The following is a 20094-nucleotide window of genomic DNA, read 5'->3' on the forward strand; positions in this document are numbered from 1 at the left end:
TATAGTGTTTGTAAACAAAAGAAAGATCGCTAATGGTTCAGGGATATAACGAGGGCGGATCAAGAACCAAAGTTTCGGGGGAGGGGCAAAAAGTTTTTGTGTGGGGGACCAAACATTTTGGACATTTTGGTATGTAGCCTTCTCTGTCCTTTATTGGGTGGGGCAGCATTTTGTGACTTTTTAAACGCTTTGAAACAAAGAGAGATGAAATAGAGTAAAAACTGCCGTTCTATTTTTGACTCCATGGGGGGCGGCCCTTGTCCCCCCGCCCCCCCCCCCCAATCCTTCCTTTGGATAAAGAGGAAAGTGGAGCTCCAAGTAATGGGGAAGAGCAAGGGTTTATAATCCACGGAAATTAATCGGTGCACAGTTTGAAAACAAGGAAGAATACCGAGAAATATTTGAAATTAGAAAAAAAAAATTAAGCAAGGTCACACGGAACTGTGCACACCAAATGGCGTGTGCGGAATTCTTGTGGACTATTTGTAACTTATTGATGCAGATTGAAATTTTCTGCCGAACTCGAATACCATACGACAACCATTAAACAGACGTTTTCAGTGGCATTGGTGTCTTGTCCGCCTAATAGTTGGCACGCCCTCTGTATCGAAATGAATAGTCTCGACGTCAGAAAGTCAATAACCGAATGAGCATTGCACGGTAGGCTCGTGCCCAGGTTTATTATACCTACAAAGGCAGTACACACACCGTGGTTTTTTGTTGGTGGTATTGGGTTGTTTTTTTTTTACTGTGCCTGAAGACTTTTTTCCTGATTTCATTTAGCATTTATCAAATGTCCCAAGCCCTCAGCGACGCGTTCAAAGTCCGGGAAATTTATATATTCAAAAATCTCGTCGCACACGGGGACAGAGCGCGCATGACCAAACATCTGTATGCAAATTAACTGCACTGAGCAAACTAACTCTCGGATAGAGGTGACCTTTGTCGTTCGACAGTCAAAGTCTCTGCGCGTGGCAGATCGAAGGGGTCAAACTTCTGTTCAACTGTGGAACACTGAGGAAAGTTGCACTGCTAGACTCGCCGAGTGACATGGCAACCCGGCATGGAGTTTACAGCCCAGAGAAGATGGGCCTAGCCTGCGTGTTATGTTTCTAGTCTGTTCCCGGATTGGATGTTTGTTCTTGCACATTCCGAGCTTCATTGACTATCCACTGCGGAGATTCTTTGACCGTCTTCTGGCAAAAGGTAGAGGGAGAATTCACGTAGTTTTTTTTGGGGGGGGAACATTCACATTTGAACACCGTGGCTTGTGACCATGGGAAGGGAGGTGAAAAACGCCCAGCGGTAGCCTGTCCCTCGCCCCCCCTTCCCCCTCCATTTGAAATGCTTGAGTGTACAAGAACTACGGTCTGGAGTTTGTCTTGTCCCGCCCACAAATTTCACCCCTTACGCCACATTAACTTTATTAGTTTCACTTGTATAGGCTGCAAAAACCTCTCCTCGGCAAAATAAACAGTTTCTCTTCACGCTTCATCGCCATCAGTTTAAACTTATTTAAATGCTTCAACCTGCCTAAGGAATGGTGATGGACAATGTTTAGCCAAAGCCACTCTTGAGGCCGAGGAAGTTCAACGCGCTGTCTCTTGAGATGAATTTAGGATGATTTGAAGCATTACATGTATGATACACAATCAACTTTATTGCAGGCCATTAGCTTTTGCACAAAGTCAGTGAGACAGACATGTACACAATTCAGAAGAACTACCAGATCGTAACCGTAATGAAGTTTGTGATTTTTTTTAATTTTTCATCTTTACCGACGTGTGACATCACTGTGAACCAGAAGGTGCAGTGCAAAAGAATGGAGTACGGGCGCGCGTGAACCAACACGCGCGCGTATTCCATTCGTTTGCACTGCACTTTCTGGTTCACAGTGACGTCACACTTCGGTACTATATACGCCCGTCGTGAATCAAAATACCTCGTGACTAATACCTTTATGCATGTTATATTACACGCAACAACTTTTACGTAACGGTGTGGCAAAACGTCCGTGGTCGACGTAAATTTTGGGCACTTATCGTGCACTTCTTATAAATATGGTATATTGATTTATACTAAGTTACATTTAAATGTCAGTTCAAAGTTACAGAATAGTTCCACATTTAATTTTTGCGATGAATAATGTGTACCCTCTCCCCGAAATCTATGAACCCTCGGGTATAGATCTACCTTATTTTTTTGGCAGAATACTAAAAAAGTTTGAAAAAATTAATTCAGTTCCTTTGAATTGGCGACTTGCAGCAGCCCATTTCTGTTTGCTCATTCTCGTACACGAAGAACTCACCAAAAAACAATTTGGTACTCATACAACAGTCTTTGTATTATTGTGCGACTTATTTGTTAGAATCAAAAGGTCTCAAGTGTACACTTTGTGCAGTGTGCCGGATTTAAAGTTATAGGTTCAAAGTCTAACCTTATGTTAGATTTATTGCCTGCATTCGTCTGATTGCTTCACTGCCTTCTATCTAGCAAACCGAAGAGGCAACTTACCTGCTGCCGTGCTAGCTCTCCTTGCCCACGTGGGACACAAAAACTTGTCTCTGGCAGAATCTGAAAGTTGACCTCTACTGGCGCGCGTCCAGAACCCTCGGATGGGAATAAATAGCGTGCACAAACGTTGGAACTGGCAATTACTTGTCGTCCATTTGCTTCTGAAAATAAAATCCGTTACAAGAAGGCCCTCGTAAAGTTTTTCATGGCATATTTGATTTTTGGAAAGAGCTATATCGTACCAAAAGGTAATCTCCCACTTCCAAAAAATCGGAAATATGTAATGACTCGTGTAATTCGGTGTACTCATACGCATTTGAACTTTGCTAAGTTATTTTGAACTGATCTTTGGGTAAACTCAAATAGAGGAGACCAAGATATGTAATTGTGTGGTTTAGAGGCTTATGGTTTATATTTCACTGTTCAATTTTAGTGGGGATTTTTGTGTTTATTTGGTTATGTTTTGTTTTGTCTATGTTAAGCAGCGTGAGCAAGGCTTGGATTATCGTCCGTTTATCCAGGAGAGAAATAGAGGAAAGCCGATGGAGAGTGACGCTTTCGGACCGTTTGAGATGAAAGCCTTCTCAGCCAGCAAAAAACCTGTTCATGAAGTTGCCGGACGTAACTTTGTTTTTGGTCCTTGGTCAAACGTGTTCGACTCCGCGCGTTTCCAGTGATTTAGAAGATAGTGCCCAAAAACTAACGCTCGTATCAGCTTCATAACAAGGTTTGAACCGTTTGATGCTTCCACTGTGCTGTCAAATCTGCGCTTCAACCACATCCAGCTTCGCCAGCCATGATCTGGCATGTCCTCGGGAAAGTGAGGCGTTTGTCAGGGCGGAAAGCCCGCCTGCAGTCGTTCCTGACCAACGCGCTGTACTGCTACGCGGCGTTCGTGCTGGCCGGCACGATCGCACTGATCCATTTGCAGCCCCAGATCTCCAGCAAACAGGTGATCTTGGCCTACCAGGAGGGTGGCCCGGAGTCGGTTGTCGTCCAGCCACCGGATTCCAAAGTTGAGACTGATCCTCTGGAGGGAGGGATAGGCCTGGAGAACCCGCTTGGTCAGGCTGGCTACAGGACGAATGGCCAGTCGAACGATTTGAATCGCGACAATCAACAAGAGAAGAGAGAGGATCACCAATCTCATCCGGAGCAGCCAAAAGTAAGTGCAAAATGATCTTCATATTTATTGTTGGCCTCGCAGAAAAAAATTGTCCCGAGCTAACAGTAACGTCTTGCGATCATTGACAAAAGTATTTTGTGAAAATTGGAACTTCTGAGACAGGTCAGTTAAGAGTATCAACGTTTCCCATCGACGCGCTTAATGTACGAGGGCCGACGAGCGTGTGGCCCAAAACTACAGGCGACCCATAACCACAAAGCTCTACAGGGTATCTTATTGATTGTTTTACCTGAAATTAAAGTGTTTTGCATAACGTCACATTTCAAAAAGATTGGGCATCGGAAAGCTGAGTTCTAGGGGGCGCCCTCGGCTGTGAGATGATCCGAAAAACGGGACTCTGTCAAGGGGCAAGTTCGATGAAGGACCATAGTTAACCATAGTTCGACTACTATCTCTGATCGAACGCACTTTAGTCGACAATGGTTGGACCAGTCTATAGTCAACTATTCGCGACCAGCCTATACCGAGGTTGGTTGCGTCGTTGGTTGCCATGGACCAATTTTAATAGCAGAGTACATAGAGGACCAGTTATAAGAAAAATGCCGGGAAAAAAACAGTGTGTCACTAGCAAATGACCATTTTCACTGCAATTTTTGCTACTAAGACCTTCCTGCGACCCTCTTTTCTCCCCCTCGGCCTAACGACCTGACAACGGTTGACTAGGGTCGTTCGCACTTCAACTTCACTGCACAAGCGCAAGGTACATCACGAAGCAACCACTAATTAGTTAACTAGTGGTCCTTGATCGAACTTCCCCAGGGTATGAACTCTGACCCCTGTTCACTAAACCCTCACTAAACACATGCATGTGAAAGTATTAACGTCATTGATCATTACCAGAGTCCGCAAAGTGATGGTATAGTCTTGATTATTCTACTACATGCACACAATTTAATCAGTCTCAATGTCCTACTTCAGAAATGCACAAGAACGATAGCGTCCCTGACCAAGTACTCCAAGTGGTTCCATGACAGGTTCAAGCCCAACGCCAAAATATTCCTGGACGTGGAGGACCTCAAAAACCTCCGGAGAATCTCCCTCCGCAACCCACCGTATGGATACAAAGGCATAAAACGAAAAGGTGGGGGCAAATGTTGATTGCGATATCGTCATGCGTGGCTCTGAAAGTTTAATGCCCTGATACCTGTTATCACTTTGCTCAGCCAACCGTCGCTGCGTTTCATTCTCTAAGTCTGGGAATCAATATCTTCAGTCCCTGTACGATTTTTTTTCATGTTTAGAACGCATTCCTTCAGTTTCAGGAATGAATACTACAAATCACCTGCCAAACAAACCAAAATGCCCGACACTTGAGTACTGTTTGTAAATTTGTTGGTAGTTTGACATTTGCCACAACAAAAAAAAGAAAGAAAACGGGGAAAAGATGTGATATTACTTGGGATATTTTGTTGAGTTAAGTCAACCAGCTCTACAATCTGAATCTAGCCTAACAGTGATTGGACGCAATCACGGTCGTCTTTCAACTGTACCCATTTTTATGTATTGCTCTATAGGCTGAAATTGTCTCTGAACCTTTCCGGTTTCATTTCCTGCACCTGTAAACCTGTGATCATACTTTGGGGTTTACTTTGTTATCTCAGCGATCCTCTTTTTTTTTTTAAATATCTCATCATACGTTCTGGTCCAAGACGTCAGTGATATTTTGCTGCATGAAAACTTCACGAACCCCTCGGTTCACGTCCGAGACGAGAGACAAGGCTGCATCAGCTGTGCCGTGGTGGGCGCCGGGGGCATCTTGAACGGTTCCGGGGCCGGCCTCGAAATCGACAGCCACGACTACGTTTTCAGGTGACAACAGACACACAAAAATCAACCCTCCCGTGGTGATGAGGTTTTACAGCTGTCTAAAAATGACAACTTTTCATGTGCATAATCCTTTTCACTCTGTCTTGCTTTACTTTGTCAAGATATGACGGTGTAAATACTGCCATTTTTGGCACCGAGTAAGTCTTGTCGGCACGGAAAAAAGTTTACACCGACAGGTGTTTTTCTGCATGCAGTGTTGGATTTTGGTCCACAGCAACATTGAATCCCCTCGACTAATTATTACGACTTGAAACTGGATTTTAATACTCTCTATCTAATTGCCTTAAAATAATTGTTCAATATAATTTTTTGCAGAATGAATCAAGTCGATTTATCTGAGAGATTTGTCGAAGATGTCGGCAAAAGGACCTCCTTCTACACTTTTTACCCGAAGTCGCAAAACTTCAGCACACGTGAAAAGGTAAACACTCCGTTCACCAACAGATCCGGTCGTTCTAACTCTTTATTCATTAGTTTGGAGTGTGGTGATATACAAGACTAAAATGTGCATGAACCGCCCAAGTATTTTTTTTGGCAGAGTTTCGAACTAATGCAGCGATCACAATTATCATTGAAAGTCACCTTAGTTGCCAGAGACGAAGTACATCAGGCTTGGAACATATTACTACGAAGGCCTGGAATGTCCAAAACTTTAGGTTGTGTTTGTTTTAAAGGCCTGATATTACTTCTCTGTTATTTTACAACCTTATAAATCTTGTTTGGCTCATCGCAAAAGTGATATATTTTCTCCATCTCCTTATTGTCATTGGTGTATTTTTCCTCACCAGGCGGTGCTCGCTTTTTACGCCGTGTTCAAGCCTTTCGATGTGAACTATGCTTTGCAAATATTAAATCAGACAGACGACACAAATCATGTGACTAACAAGTAAGTAATACGCGACATGACTGTATGTTGATTTCGAAATTTCGATAATGGATCTTTTATTTTTTGCCAAAATGAGAAGGACTCAGCCTTTTTTCAGAGGCGCTCTCAAGGATTATTGTCCGATTGGTGGGTCACCGTTAATCTAGCCTTTGTTGTTAGGGTGTGACGTGGTCAAGGATATGGTTTGTCTAGGAACGGACCCATTCAGTTGCCAACAGTACTAAAAAGGTCTGTGGTCAGAACCCGCGGGCAAACAAGAGACTTTGTGCCAAAGCAAGCCTGGGTCAGATCGAGGAAAATCATGCGTGACGCAGACAAAATCTAATGGGCGCTGTCGCGGAAAATGCATTATTAGTGGTGTTGTTATTCTGTTTCTTCCTTTGAGAAAGATTCTGTTCGGTTAAAAACGTCAGGTCCCTGAACATTCTCGATTTGTATTTAGGGTCACCGTATATAGGCGGCAAGCATTTGACAGCTGTTTTGTATTTTACAGTTTCTGGTAGTTTTGCTAAAATGAGCAGGGGACAATGGACCTTGGTCATTTTTGGAAACTAAGAGGCATCTGTGAAAGACTAAAATGAAAATTCCTGCCAAATTAGTACCGGCCTTCTCTGATGAAAACTTTGTTTCCGGACAAATATCCACAATGTATGTAGTACTAAAAACGTCTTGATCAACAGCAGCGCAATCTTACAGGACGATGACCTTGTTCTGCAGGTCTTGCAAGTCGAATACAAGTCAAAGGGAATCGATACTCGGTTACCAATATCTCCAAACCGAACACACCGTGAAATTGATAATAATGAACTTTTGCAGAGACGTTGGCCAAAATAAAATTTCCGAGTTGCGACGAAGAACAGGCTCGGGAAAAAAACAAGAGGGTTTAGTTGGAACCAAGAATGCCAACGTTATAGATCGAGGGCGTCGATAATGGTCGGATGCAGTCAGGGCCCCAGACCGCTGACCCCTGAAACCATCAAATATCAGCAGTGTCCATGAGGCATTGTTGGGCCAGCTCTCTGAATACCGAAGGATGAAAGTATGGGTGTAAATTCACGATTTAGACGAGGAACTCGGACAAGACAAGTTCGAGGGAAATTTTGCTCGGGCAACTAGGCAGAGATTTCACCCGAGTTCCTATTGGACGCGGCTCTTTTCCTCTTTCCGATCTGAATTTTTGGAGCGATTGTTTTGAGCACAGGACAGCCCTGGGACAGTAGAAAAAGTTGTGCCTATGCCGACGGCAAATTTGCGCGTATACTTTACGTGCTGGCGCCACTCTCTGGGCGATTTCCATCATTTTGTCGCCAACTACTGTTTTCCGCCTTTCTTTGGGCTGTTTTGTACGCTCACGGTGAAATCTATTTTCAGAGTGCCGCCAGTGTTTGTAAGCAGCGTAAACTTAACTGTTTGATCAGAAAACAACAGCAGAGGGAAAAGAAAGGAGCATTGCACCTCCCACTTGAACCTGAAGGCCATTCCGCATTCCGTGCCACTGTTCTCATGTCACTCTTGAGCTCTTTAGAAGATCAGTTAAGTTGCTTAGATTTGGAGTTTCTTCCAGCCGCCCCTCTGGAAGGTTTAAGCACAGGAAAAATGAATGCGTTGGTCAGGTGACAGGAGGTTCATCAGGAAAAGTAAAGCCTTCCTCTATACATTGACTTGAACTTGGGACAATGTTGTTACTAAAGAAAAAATATTGACAGTAAACTGTAAAATGTAAGTTACACCAGAAAAAAAAAGATTGGGCGCCGTCTGGTTTGCTTGTTAGTAAGGAGGGGCATGACGTCAACACTTTTCCCATGAGATCGGTTGCCTTGCTGTAGGCAAGCGCTCAGTGTAGCAAAATGAACCGTTCGTCGGACCCTAACGGAAGGGAACACGCTGTAACCAACACAACGAGGTGTATATTCACGTAAAATTACCGCCATTTCTTTCTTCTTGTTTGGGGGCTGCCACTTTCCATGCACAGTTGTCGTTATACCGATTCCAGCGCTGGCTTTTTTTTTAATCAAAGTTTGACGACTTCCTATACCTATTACCCATTGTACCAGGCGTCGTGGTCTTTTGTAATGTAGGCCCCTAAAGGATCACGTTTGTGGGTGATTAGCAGATGCAGTGGCTTTCAGTCGTGCTCAGCTGGTCCCAAAATTCAATCAATCAAACATCGTTTCTTTACAGTGGAACAAAGCCCTCCGATATCGATCCTAGCAGGCTGAAGCTGATTCATCCGGAGTTTTTCCTGTACGTCACCAAAAGTTTTTTTGTCAAGAAATTCAGACCGACGACAGGTACGTCTATAGTTTTCCCTTTCTCGTGTCCTCAGGTGTATAGTATTGCCACTCGAACAAAATAATTGATATACCGTAAAGTCCAGTGTCATGTCGAAGACATTAATATTGATTGATGACAGCCAACTGAACTTATTTGCCTGATCAACTTTCATTTCAAAACCTTGGAAGCCTCACCAACCTCACAAATAAGTCTCAACAGATGCTTCAATATTCATCTCCGATCCTGGTCTTTCCTGACACAGTGCTAGTCTCGTCGGCCTGAAAAGGCTCGATTACCGTCGACAAGTTAAGCGCCCTCAATAATTCCTGTAATTTCTCCATTACTAAGGCCTCCAACCTACCATTTCACTCGACATCTTTTTTAACCCTAACACTCCTCAGTCCTCCAACAGGTGAAGGATTGAGGAGGGTTAGGGTTAATCTTACAGTCCTTGTCGTTAGTTTTTCTTAATACTTCACTTTAACCTCGTCATCTTCAATTGCCCAATCATCGTCATTTAGTGGCCCAAAAATCGACTGGTAGTCATGATAAGGGCGCACTAGTGTTATATTTACATATTCTTTGGTGTATGTTTTAAGGAAATAAAATTCTCTCCTTGGTCTTGTTCCCTGACAGGAGCCATTACAGTATTCATTGCTCTGCATATCTGTGACGAGGTCGCAGTCTACGGTTTTGGGTACAGTCCGGAGTTCACGTTGCACTATTATGACAGGGTGTTCATTAAGCACCATCGGAACTTGACCATAATGCACAGCGTGAACACAGAGCGAGAGCTGTGGCTGAAACTGCACGATGAGGGCGCCATCCGATTATTCAAAAGGGACCTATCATGATTGGGCTCTTGTAGTTGGCCCGATGAGCCCCAAAATATCAAATTAGCCTTTTGTTTTTGCGATCGTGCACTTTAGGAAATGACAAGGGGGAGCATGCAGTGATTTTGCTTTGCTCTGGGTGTGCACAGACAAAAAAACGATGCCAAACTTTAAGACAGATGTTGCGCAAGCCTCCAAGTGCCATATGTATCCACTGCTGTTTTGTACACTTTAATCTGGCCACTTTTAGTCGTTTCCGTGAATGCACCACGCTCTCGCTCGGAGGGTGCAGGGGGGTTGCGCGCCTCTTGGTTTGCCGGCGCCCCCGGAGTAATGGTGTCTCCTCACTTATGGAGCAGCCATCTTGCTTTCCTACCATTGAATCTAATGTAACCAAACTGATGGCTGGAAGGGAAAATAGTTTGTTCCATTTTATCAATACATGTATGTGAAAGTGTGTCACTATTGCCAATGGGTCTACAGGGAACAAGACAAACATGGCAGTATCATGATAGAGTTCTACAGTGTAATTCGACAACCAAAATTAGAAGCCATTACTGCGGTGGCACAACGCTCGTGGACAGGTGGTACGCGCGTGTTACATGCCTCTTCGACCACTAGGGTGTCGTGATTTGCCAAATGCACGCGCGCGTCAAGCTGATGAATGTGCGTGTGAGTGCGGTGCCACCGCAGTTATGGCGTCTAATCAGATTAGTAAGATACCTTTCTTTATTGTCCAAACCTTTAAGCCTGACGGCGAGTGTTATAGGCCAACAATTTCATCCTGTGGTTGACAAGGTGTTCTATCCAAAATGGTATATTTGGGGGCCCCCTTGTGTTTAGATGCCATTTAGTTAGCACCTGTTTCTTAGTAAATTGTATTCTCAATTTTACACCAACAGTATATTTAAACTTCTTTGAATTATTTTACTTTGCGACCGCCCATAGTTTGCCAGAGCTCCAAAGATTTGACCAAATGTATACTTTTGAAACCAAATACATGTATACTTTTTGTGTGCTCGTAAAATTTTTGTTTTTCTATATACTCGGGACTATTGCCAAGGTATGTTTTTAATTAAAATATCCGCCGCACTGAGGCAGTGGTAACGGACTGTTGAAACCCACTGGTTTGGAAAAAATGCCACTGTGAAGTAACGAAAGGAAGCTGCGAAAATTCTTTCTGGTTCTCAGCCAACGTGGTTTCCTGTGCACTATCAAGCACAGCGCACACCTGCTGAGTTTGGAGTTCACGGTTTTAGCTGGTTCCCGGCGGTGGGGTTGTCACCAATTAAAACTGTTGAGCGATTTCCTTTATGATAGCCTCAATATGGGGCCTACAATCGAACTATACGAATCACCTTGTTGTTACAAGCACCTTATATGATCAGTATTGGAGAACAAGGAGTAAAAAGAGTTGGGAGATAAATTTTCTTTGTTATAAGATGGACGATCTTTTAACTGTGCTTTTATTACCGATGTTCAACTATAAGTAATTACTGAGTTTATTTTTCAAAAAGATATTGTATTGCATTTTTGCATATTCTTAATTGAGAGACTTGTGCTCAAGCCCCGAGTAGTTATTTATTTAAAGATAGTGTACAAATAACCATCTAGCGATGCAACTGTTTGTGTGAGTGAGGAAATGCATGTACATTGTGTAATTTGGTTGCAATTTCAATTTTTACCTTGACGTCTCGTAATTCCTCTTGAAGTGTCTTTTCAAAATGACCGTATCAGGATATTGCAGTGATTCACTTTTCATGTATCTGCATCTCATCCATCCCTTCTTGTAATTCGGTCCTGGCCTTTGGAGGAAGTGAGCTCTATATACACAAGGGCGGATCCAGCACCAGATAGGGGAGGGGGGTGTTTAAAATGTTTTGGGGACAGAATTTCTTCGTGGCCTCTCTGAGGGGTGAGGCTATTATTAATTTGGGGTGCTTTTTAAGACACTTTTGGAAGGTAGGGAAATGAAATGTTCCCCAATCATCTTTCTGTACACGTTATATTTCAGAAATACAAATTTTCCTCGTCACGGTTTTGCCCCCTCCCCATCCAGTGATAATTAGAACATGGTTCTGCTACCAAACAAGAGACGTGCTTGCGTTTCAGATGATTATTAAGTGCTATCTTCATAGTGAAGTCACATTTTCCTTGCTTGTCTTAAGAACACACTCCTGTCTGTGGTTCAGTTGACGTATCCCCCGCCCAATTCATCACAATCTAGCGAAGTGCAGACCTTGCAGTGCATTGTGGGTAGCTAAGGCCGTAATAGACAGTGCCGACCTCAGCTCATCGGGAAAGCATGTTCTGTTCCACGAGGAGGGAGGGGTACGCGACAAGGTATACGGGTGGGGAATTTTTTGAAGAACCTGGGGAAATTCGACATGAGTAAAGGCTATTATCATGGCTCTGGAGGAATTGTTTCCAAAGGGAAGCCTGACATTTCAACAGGGAAGATTCTGCAAGGCGTGAAGACTAGTCTCCTCTCAAGACTGGCATTAAAACCGTCTTCCCATAGGAAAGTACATGGTCCATATATCCCCAGACACTAGTGTGCTCTACGGGTCTCTCTTGAACATCCGGATGACGCCCTCGTCATGTAGTTTCTGCCACAGGTGGCGCTCGTTGTCGACGTCGTGGGAGCCAGTCGAGCTGTCGGTGTGTTTGACGAAGGTGGTGTCGTAGTAGTGCATCGTGAAGCGAGGGTCGTAGCCGAAGCCGTAGATAGTGACCTCGTCGCAGATGTGCAGGGCCAAAAACACCACCATTGCTCCTGCCGAAGTTGCCAGCAAATCATTAAGCACATCTCGGAGGTAATATGCTCAGTAAATCGTATTTTTGTTTGGACAGTGGCGCACACGGGGGGGGGGCTCAGGGAGCTGGAGCACCCTTAACGTGGGATCTGTACTGAATGGGGGCGCTGTGATAACAACTTCAGGTAAGGTATTTATCAGTACATGTAATAATTTATTTTTTTTACCTGTGGTTGGTCTGTAGGCGACTGCGTCCAGATATTCAGCAAAGACATAGCGGAAGAAATCGGGATGGACGATTTTAAGTTTCGCAGGGTCCACGTTGGGCGTTTGGAGAGTCCTGTTTCGTGGGGGGAAAAGCGGGAAAAGACCTGAAGGCACTGATTGAATTTAGGTGTCAGTTTTCTCGACATGACTGCAATTATGTCGAGAGGTGGGAGTTACCATGTGTTGCCCTACAAAGGACAGGAGGCATCGGGTAGCCATAGGTGAAAGCTGTCTGCTGATTGGTTTAATAAGCCCTTTGCGAGATAAATTTGAATAAAATCTCGCACACTGAGTTAAATCTTTAAATTCACATGAATTTGAATTCTCCATTTTAAAGACGCTGTTGCGTCGTGATTCGGGGCAAGCTTTTGCTTAGTTACATAAGAGACGCCTTGCAACAATTACACTATTCCCAATGGATAAGAATGGCACAAAGGAACCAGTCCATTCCAGAGATGGTGGTCGCTATGCACGAAGCTTGCCCCGAATCACGAGGTATAGCAACAGTGTCTTTAGTCTGTGGAATTTAAACTGTTACATTTATGTGCAATTAGACAACTCAGTGTGCCAGATTTTATGCAAGTTTAATTCGCAAAAGGCTCATTTATGCTGGATTGACTATCTCGGTGATGAGACTTTCGTGTAAGGCTAGTACATAATCTACAGGGGACTTTGATGTTCAAAACTATAATGCTACAGTTGCCCCTTGCCAATATACTCACATTCTCTGACCGCTGCCATAAATGTAGTCTGGTGGTTTTTCTCTATTTAGCATATTAACCGCGTAGTTCATGTCATACTTTTTGAACATTGTGTAGATGAATGTTACATTCTGGAAAAAAAAGTGGAAGAAAACACCGTATTATGGGGAGGCATGTGGCCTAGTGGTTAAGGTTTGTAGCTTCTGATCATAGGGTCAGGGGTTAGAATCCAGCTGGTAGCAGAATGTTGTGGTCCTGCAATATGGGCAAATCACTTTACCCCTGTGTGCCCTCTCTCCACCCAGGAGTAAATGGGTACCTGTGAGGGCAGGCACGGTTATTTGGCCGTTTGCGCCGAAAGGGCAGCACCGGGCTAGTATACTCCCCAGGGAGCTGAGATGGTTTCAGGAATGTTCTGATGATATGTGAGCCCAATGTGCAGGGATAATGATAAAACAGCGCCTTGGAATAGTTTGCTAGATAGATGGCGCTTTACAAGTGCTTGTTATTATCATTACTACCGTTTGGAAAGTAATTTGTACTAAAGAGGAACGCACAAGTTTTAAAATACAGCGCATGCGCAGGGTGGATATTTTTTGTTTTTGTTTTGCTTTTTTGGCGCAACCCCCGAGAAACCCACCTTGTCTAAAAGGCTTCTGATGCTCATAGATTCTGGAAAGAATATGTAAAAGCTGGTTTTTTTACCAACATCCCTCTCGAACCTGCCAGCCGACACCGCGTGGTTTAATCTGAAACAGAGTATTCAATTAAGATGAACCGTTATAGGCAAATCCTTATGGGAGGAGAAAAGCGTACATGATTTGGCACCCTAGTATGGTTAACATTCGTCTGGTTTTGTCTGCTTTCCACGCATGTGCAGAACCAGCCTGCTATCTGGTCTTTGTTGTCAAGTAACAGGCTCTTATAAAAAGTTTATATGGTATTAAAAACACTTTCTTCACAATGCAAGTATTTCTTCTGTAAAACAGCATTTCAAGTCATAATTCCTGGTTTTTACAACCTCAGCAGCGCAGATTGCGCACAGAAGCATACGAAAATTAGTAATCAAATTTCAGATTGAAACAGCTCGCTATAACTTTTTTTCTTATTCCTTGTCGATCATTATCGTGTATGTGTACAACCCCACCGGCCTTACCTCGACAGATTGTATTTGACATGTGAAATTTAACCGGACTTCAGTTCACGCAAATGCTGAGTGTAATCGTGCAGAAATGTGTTTTAAGCCGGTTTGTGTTTCTCCCGCGACGAGCCTTCATGAGTCTGTTTTTGTCAAGAAGGCGTGGCAATCATCGCACACCAAGTTTGTGAAAATCAGACACGCCGTTCTCGCAAAATGCCGATTTTTCCGAGACAAGTCAGCCCAAAGCTGTTGTCAACTTTGCCCATCGACATGCCCAATGCACACGAGCTAACACGCGTGGGGCCGTGATTAAGCTATGGCTTCCCGGGTTGTGTGTCTCGCGCTGACATAATTGTTTGGTCTCTGAGCTTATACTTGTCATTGACTAGTACGTGAGTTTCCAAAAGGGGAATCGGTTTCACTTGACCACGACATGGGATCCTAACCGTTACATGCAGCGCAATGTTTTTCCCACGCCAACAAAGAGTGGTTCCGTAAGACTGCACCCGGACAAGTAATATGGATTTTTTTATGTATGCTTAGTGCCCACGCATTTTATTCCATACAGTTAATGTTCCCTCTGAGAATGGTTGGAAACCTGTTCAGCAAAGAAGCAAAGAATTTGCGCAGGTCCCATTTTTTGGCAGGGGTGAGCAAAGTTGAGTCAGTTTGGGGGGACAACTGTCGAAGAAAGTTGTTACCGCACCTGAACACGTGGTCGTGGCTGTCGATCTCCTGTCCGGCCCCAGAATCTTTGAGAATCCCACCGCAGCCGACCACGGCACACCGGAGGCATTGCTTCCGCGTGCTGGCTGGGAAGAGCGGTGCGTTCGTGAAGCTGGGATGGGTCAGGATCTTCTCGAGGACTGCGTGCGTCCAAAAAGAACAGACATGAGACCGAACCCGACAAAGAGAGTGGCAAGTCGCCAGAACCGCTCTAAAGTCACAGGCCTTTGAATGAATCATGCACCATGTAAATCAACGGGACCGTCGACATTTTTCACCCACTTTTCACCAGGACGCAAAATTGAGCTGTTCGAAACAAGGAGTTTATTCGACTCGATCTAATGCAAAATAGAACAAAAACTAGTGCGATTGCTTTTAACTTCATTTTGTGGGATCATACAATGAAAGAATTTGTTGCTTTCAGCAATGCACTTGGAGACAATAATTGTACAAGCCAAACTAGTCACAGCCAAATGACACAGAGCTGCAACGAGTAACATTGAGATGCAGTGCATCCCTCTTACGGCAAATTTCTGCTGTTGCTTGAAAGATTTTCCAACGTGACACAAATTCATCTGGTAATCGTAAGCGTATTGCCCCCCAAGACCCGCGGTGCATCTCAACTTCTATTCTGTCACTAAGGCCGCGTCCGAAACGGGCTTCCTGAGCTACGGCTAGGTCTATCGTCTTCGCGTCTCCACGTATTCCAGTGGAGTGAATTCCTAGACTTAATTCTAAACAACAGATTCGGGTGCATGCTAATCTGAAAATTGAATCGTACCTCTGAAAATGAGGGTGTTGTTTGCTTTGATCATTAAAGCTTTCAGTTCCGATACATGGGCAAAAGGTTAATGACAGGAAATTTCTACGTTTGAACGGGCCCATGCGATTGGGCCCTGTACCGTGATTTTGAATTGTCAAGGGGTATAGCTTTCTGCAAAGTTCCCGACCTCAACCTCTCTCGCTCGCAACCATCGCAGGGTGTTGGGACAGGTTCATTTCCTCCACAAAAGTGTGTAAAGGAAATACAGACGTATTACAAAGCTTTGAAGATTTCTCACTCTCCTAACCTATGCATTATACGCTTGGTGCGCACGTTTCACGCAAAAACAGAAAGCTTGAAATGCGTCCATACGACCATCCAATTAGAGCTAAGGGGAATATTGCGTCATGTTTCCTTAACAAATTAGCCCATCCTATCGGTGGGAACGAGCGAAACACCGATGAGGGTAGTTCAACAAGGATTGTCGATTTGCTTTGATCTGTCGTGTGGTACGCTTACGGTCTTTGCTCTGTCGCCGATATCCAAACGGTAGGTCGTGCCTGGAGATGTCGGTGAAATGGGCGATGTCGTCTTCATCCAGAAACGTCTTGATCTTGGGTGTGTAGCGATCCTTGAACCATTTCGAGTATTGTGCTATGGAGGAGACCGTCTTTGGACAAGTCTGGGGCAGATTGAGGACCAAAAAATTAACATGAAAGCTAAATCCGGGTCACTCTCTGGGTATAAACCTAATAGACCTTGGGCAAAATATCATACAGCACAGAACCAGGCTATTCCGATAGGGCTTAATAAAACTGAATATATCCAGATCATGTGGCAATTTCATTTTTTGAAGTAAGTTTTGGTCACGTGAAGGCAACTTTCGAAGGGGTTTTAGCGAGCACATTTTAAAACGCAGCCTTAAAATACACGCATCCGTGGCGTGTATACGCCACGGATGTTACAGGTCACTTTGTGTCGGGTATGTTGTCGGGAAAATCTATTTCTTGTGAAAAGGCAGTTCATTTCTGAATATTTTAGGTGGCCTATGACATGCTCACTTTATCGTTGTTGGTGGTGAAGCGATACCCCGATATGCTGTTGGTTTAGGAATGTGTCATTGCTCGGAAAGCCTTTTCCTCCTTCACGTGAGACTTACCGATTCTTTGTAACGTGGATCCTCCTTGAATGGATAGGTTTTCAGGTCATTGTAAAAAACCCGACGATTACTGTGGTTCAGCTGCCGGCCGTGGACGGTCTGGTCACTGGTCGTCTGCCTCCTCGCTTTGGCCTCCAGTCGCGCCTCCAGGGTCCGGATCCTTTCCAGCAAGTGCTCTACGTGCACGCCAGAGACGTTGCCCGGCCGGCTGACGCCTCCCGTCGGGTGAACGAGGGAGAGACGGTGAAGGGACGGTACGTCGTTTTGCTGGAGCCCGAGGCCCACCTTCGCCACCCGGGTCCAGGCGAGAAACGCGTAGACGACCGAAGAAATAAGAAGACCACAGAATAGAAGTTTGCCCCATAGAGATCCCACCAGGCGCAACGCGGCCGCCATGATTTACCTGGTACAAACTCGGCAAAGTTAAAAAAATCTCCAAATTTCTCAGCTGCAGCGTTCGTTGCGTTTTTTCAGTCTTTCCATGATCGTGTCGTTGTTTTCGTTTGGAAAAGGCTCTGCCACGTCAACTCGTACGTGTTTCCTATTCCATCGATGAGAGGGCGTTGATACGCCATAAATATAGCTCGCTGGTTGGACTTTGATATTGCTCGTCATCAGCAAAGCCAACAAAATCCATTATGACAACCTCTGTCTTATTGTCTGTGGACCGTGGAAGCGCGCTTATACAGCTTATCGCGATAACCGCTATAGCGGGGATCGATTTGTCGGTGAGTGTTCACCGTTAAGCGGTTACACAGGAAAGATTCTCTGTTTATCAATATTATCTCTTTCTGGCACAATTTTCCACCCCAGTAAATACTGTGGAGTGATACGCAAGTGCGTTCTGTTGTGTATTCATGTCATTTTGTTTTTGAACTTCAACCAGATGGTATTTTAAAATTCTAAAAATGTTTACTTTTTTGTGACAGCGATTTGAGTCATTTCATTTTAAAAGCTTGTTAGTTACGGTTAAATCCTTCTAAATGCCATAAAATGAGAATAGGATTTGATTAAAATATGTTGAAACCACTCCCTCGTTTCTTGCTGCCTCTTTTTCACGTGTGTTTTGGAGTCGTTTGTTTGTTGTTTGTTTCGTGTAGTTGTTTTTTGGTTAGGTCTGTTTGTTGGTTGGTTTTCGCTTTTATGCTTTTGTTTATCTGTTGCTTTTGTTTGCAACGCGTTGGCCAATCACAACGCGCGAAATTTGTCGACCCTTTCCAAACGCGCATTGGGTCAAGTTTGAAGTTCTTCGAGTTTCTAAAACTTGTTTTACAAATAGACCCTTCGTGTTCACACCTTTAAAAACCTTTTGAAAGCAAATTCATTATGAATGCACCGTAGTACTCAGGCTCTGTGCATAGCTGTGTACATTTAAAAATTTCATTTCATGTATAGCAGCTGTTATTTAACTGAAACGTGTTCCCAGAAAAACCTTTTCTCGACGAGAAAAGTTATTGTCCTCGTGGCCAGCACCGTCGCATCGAGTGTTTCCTTGGCAGAACTCACGTAATTTCTAGACCTGACGATTTCAAGCTGAGGAATTATGTGCGAACACATTGGAAATTATATCATTTCCTTTGAGAAGCAGTCCGCGACGTCGGTATGCAAATCTTTACAGAAAGTGAGCACGTGCCCCTTTCCTTGCAACTGCAGTAACGACGATTTCCACGAAAAAAGTGAAAGCTCACTCAAAATATAGCCGCTAATTTGTTCCTTCCTCGTGGTCCGTGAAATAAGATCCGTTAGGGTGGGACTGATGTCCCAGAAGCAGCGGTCACTGATGAGAAATAATTTCTCTTCCGAGGCAAACTATTGTTCGTCGCGTGGGAGCGGTAGCTATTTACCCGACGCGCTGTCAACGGAAATTACACCCAAATGTATCCTGCATCCTTTAACTGTTGACAATGAACTGCTTCACCATGGGAACGGGGTCTGGGCAGTTGGCAGCCAACGGCAGACCGATGTTTATCAATGCTAATCTGTTGGGGCAATTTTTCCACAGTTGGGGGGGTGTCTTTGTTCGGCAACTAACGGACTGTCATCCACACCCACAAAGGGAAACAAAAATAACATATAATTTTTTTTCTCAAAAATGTAGTGCCACTTGGTGCATATATTTTCTTCAAAAGATAGCACAATACGCAGATCATATAGGCCTATAAGACTTTAAAAAGTTTTCCTTTTACAACAAAGAGGCAGGAACTCCTAGGCCTACCCGCGGCTTGCCAAAAAAACGCGATATACAAGTCACAATACAGCGAAAGTACACAGCCATTTCTGTACAAAGTTAACCTTGACACGGCGGTGTTTTTATATACGAGTGTGGAACCAAACCAATAACCAGACAGCACTAGGCAGCCACGACATCTACGTCATCAACTCCAAAACGGCGACGCAGGTGAGTGCAAAATTTAACATCATGTTCATTAATGAGTCGACGGCGTACCGTACCTTGAAGGTTACAGTTGTTCTGAAGCGGGAACGTACAGCACTTGAGACTGAATGACCCGCCTTATTTGATTCGACTTCCCACACCGTGGAAAAAAAAAACAAAACAAAATGGATAAAAAATGCTGTGTGTAACTGCGCGCAGTTCGGAGTGTGTCATGACATGCAGCACAGTTGATTTAAGTCCGGGGGCAAGTTCAGCTGATAAGGTTCTTGTTTCACATCCCAGCATTCTTTGTTGATTATGCATCAAAATATTCGTTATATTTAACGTTGGTTAAAGTGCTCGATTATTTACAGCCTTATACATATATGTATGCATGTATGTATATACAATGAAACATTGCAGTTCGAACGGCGAGTGTGAATCGAGTGCTTACATGGGCCAGCAAACTATACCGCTTGACCCAGGCGATCGTCATGCGGAAAATTCGTGCTTCACTAGAGTCGACCGCTCTAAAATACCAGCACTGAGACATCGAAATAAAGACATCAAAGCCGCAAATGCATGCGCGCAAATGGCAGTCTGGTTCTGTGAAGTAACCCTCAGAGATATGTCCACCATTTCGGATCGTTTCATGATTCTCGAGTTGTCGAAGTTCGGCAGACATGT

At 44.1% G+C, this 20094-nt stretch overlaps 3 protein-coding genes across 6 annotated transcripts in view; 2 read left to right on the top strand and 1 right to left on the bottom strand.

Annotated features, from left to right (window-relative positions):
• On the top strand, positions 1–11210 carry LOC110973338 (alpha-N-acetylgalactosaminide alpha-2,6-sialyltransferase 2-like). Of its 3 annotated transcripts, none has more exons than XM_022224059.2 (8): positions 1–1206; positions 2997–3679; positions 4619–4781; positions 5350–5509; positions 5843–5948; positions 6316–6413; positions 8595–8704; positions 9324–11210. In XM_022224059.2, the coding sequence occupies exons 2-8, from the start codon at positions 3311–3313 to the stop codon at positions 9539–9541; spliced, it is 1224 nt and encodes a 407-aa protein (XP_022079751.2). In that variant the 5' UTR covers positions 1–1206; positions 2997–3310; the 3' UTR covers positions 9542–11210. The 3 variants fall into 3 exon arrangements, with proteins under 3 accessions (XP_022079751.2, XP_022079752.2, XP_087003915.1); XM_022224060.2 differs by having other exon boundaries at positions 3000–3679; XM_087147789.1 differs by having other exon boundaries at positions 3036–3679.
• On the bottom strand, positions 10947–17593 carry LOC110973337 (CMP-N-acetylneuraminate-beta-galactosamide-alpha-2,3-sialyltransferase 2-like). The gene is made up of 7 exons (XM_022224058.2): positions 17034–17593; positions 16394–16556; positions 15092–15251; positions 13885–13993; positions 13266–13375; positions 12504–12616; positions 10947–12296 (listed from the first exon to the last, which is right to left on the bottom strand). Exons 1-7 carry the CDS (start codon positions 17427–17429, stop codon positions 12082–12084), a joined length of 1266 nt encoding a protein of 421 aa, XP_022079750.2. The 5' UTR covers positions 17430–17593; the 3' UTR covers positions 10947–12081.
• LOC110973336 (CMP-N-acetylneuraminate-beta-galactosamide-alpha-2,3-sialyltransferase 1-like) overlaps positions 12249–20094 on the top strand; it is a 22054-nt gene continuing 14208 nt past the window's right edge. Inside the window, exon 1 of one of the 2 annotated variants that reach the window (XM_022224057.2) lies at positions 12249–12336. The gene's annotated coding sequence lies outside the window, so the exon portion shown is untranslated. Of the gene's footprint in view, positions 12337–19299; positions 19432–20094 lie in introns of those variants that run through there. The other variant, XM_022224056.2, reaches the window with a different exon arrangement.

The sequence above is a fragment of the Acanthaster planci genome, linkage group LG17, assembly GCF_054643075.1.
Source record: "Acanthaster planci isolate LZ-2023a linkage group LG17, COTS_SCS, whole genome shotgun sequence".
Taxonomy (NCBI): domain Eukaryota; kingdom Metazoa; phylum Echinodermata; class Asteroidea; order Valvatida; family Acanthasteridae; genus Acanthaster; species Acanthaster planci.

Bases quoted from the DNA above. Each gene is read 5' to 3' on its own strand.
- LOC110973337 (XM_022224058.2), bottom strand. From the start codon at position 17,429: ATGGCGGCCGCGTTGCGCCTGGTGGGATCTCTATGGGGCAAACTTCTA. The intron at 16,557-17,033 runs GTAAGTCTCACG...AATCTGCCCCAG, and splicing joins ATCCACGTTACAAAGAATCG to ACTTGTCCAAAGACGGTCTC. The intron at 13,994-15,091 runs GTGCGGTAACAA...ACTCTGTTTCAG, and splicing joins AGCCACGACCACGTGTTCAG to ATTAAACCACGCGGTGTCGG.
- LOC110973338 (XM_022224059.2), top strand. From the start codon at position 3,311: ATGATCTGGCATGTCCTCGGGAAAGTGAGGCGTTTGTCAGGGCGGAAA. The intron at 3,680-4,618 runs GTAAGTGCAAAA...GTCCTACTTCAG, and splicing joins CTCATCCGGAGCAGCCAAAA to AAATGCACAAGAACGATAGC. The intron at 4,782-5,349 runs GTGGGGGCAAAT...TTCTGGTCCAAG, and splicing joins CAAAGGCATAAAACGAAAAG to ACGTCAGTGATATTTTGCTG.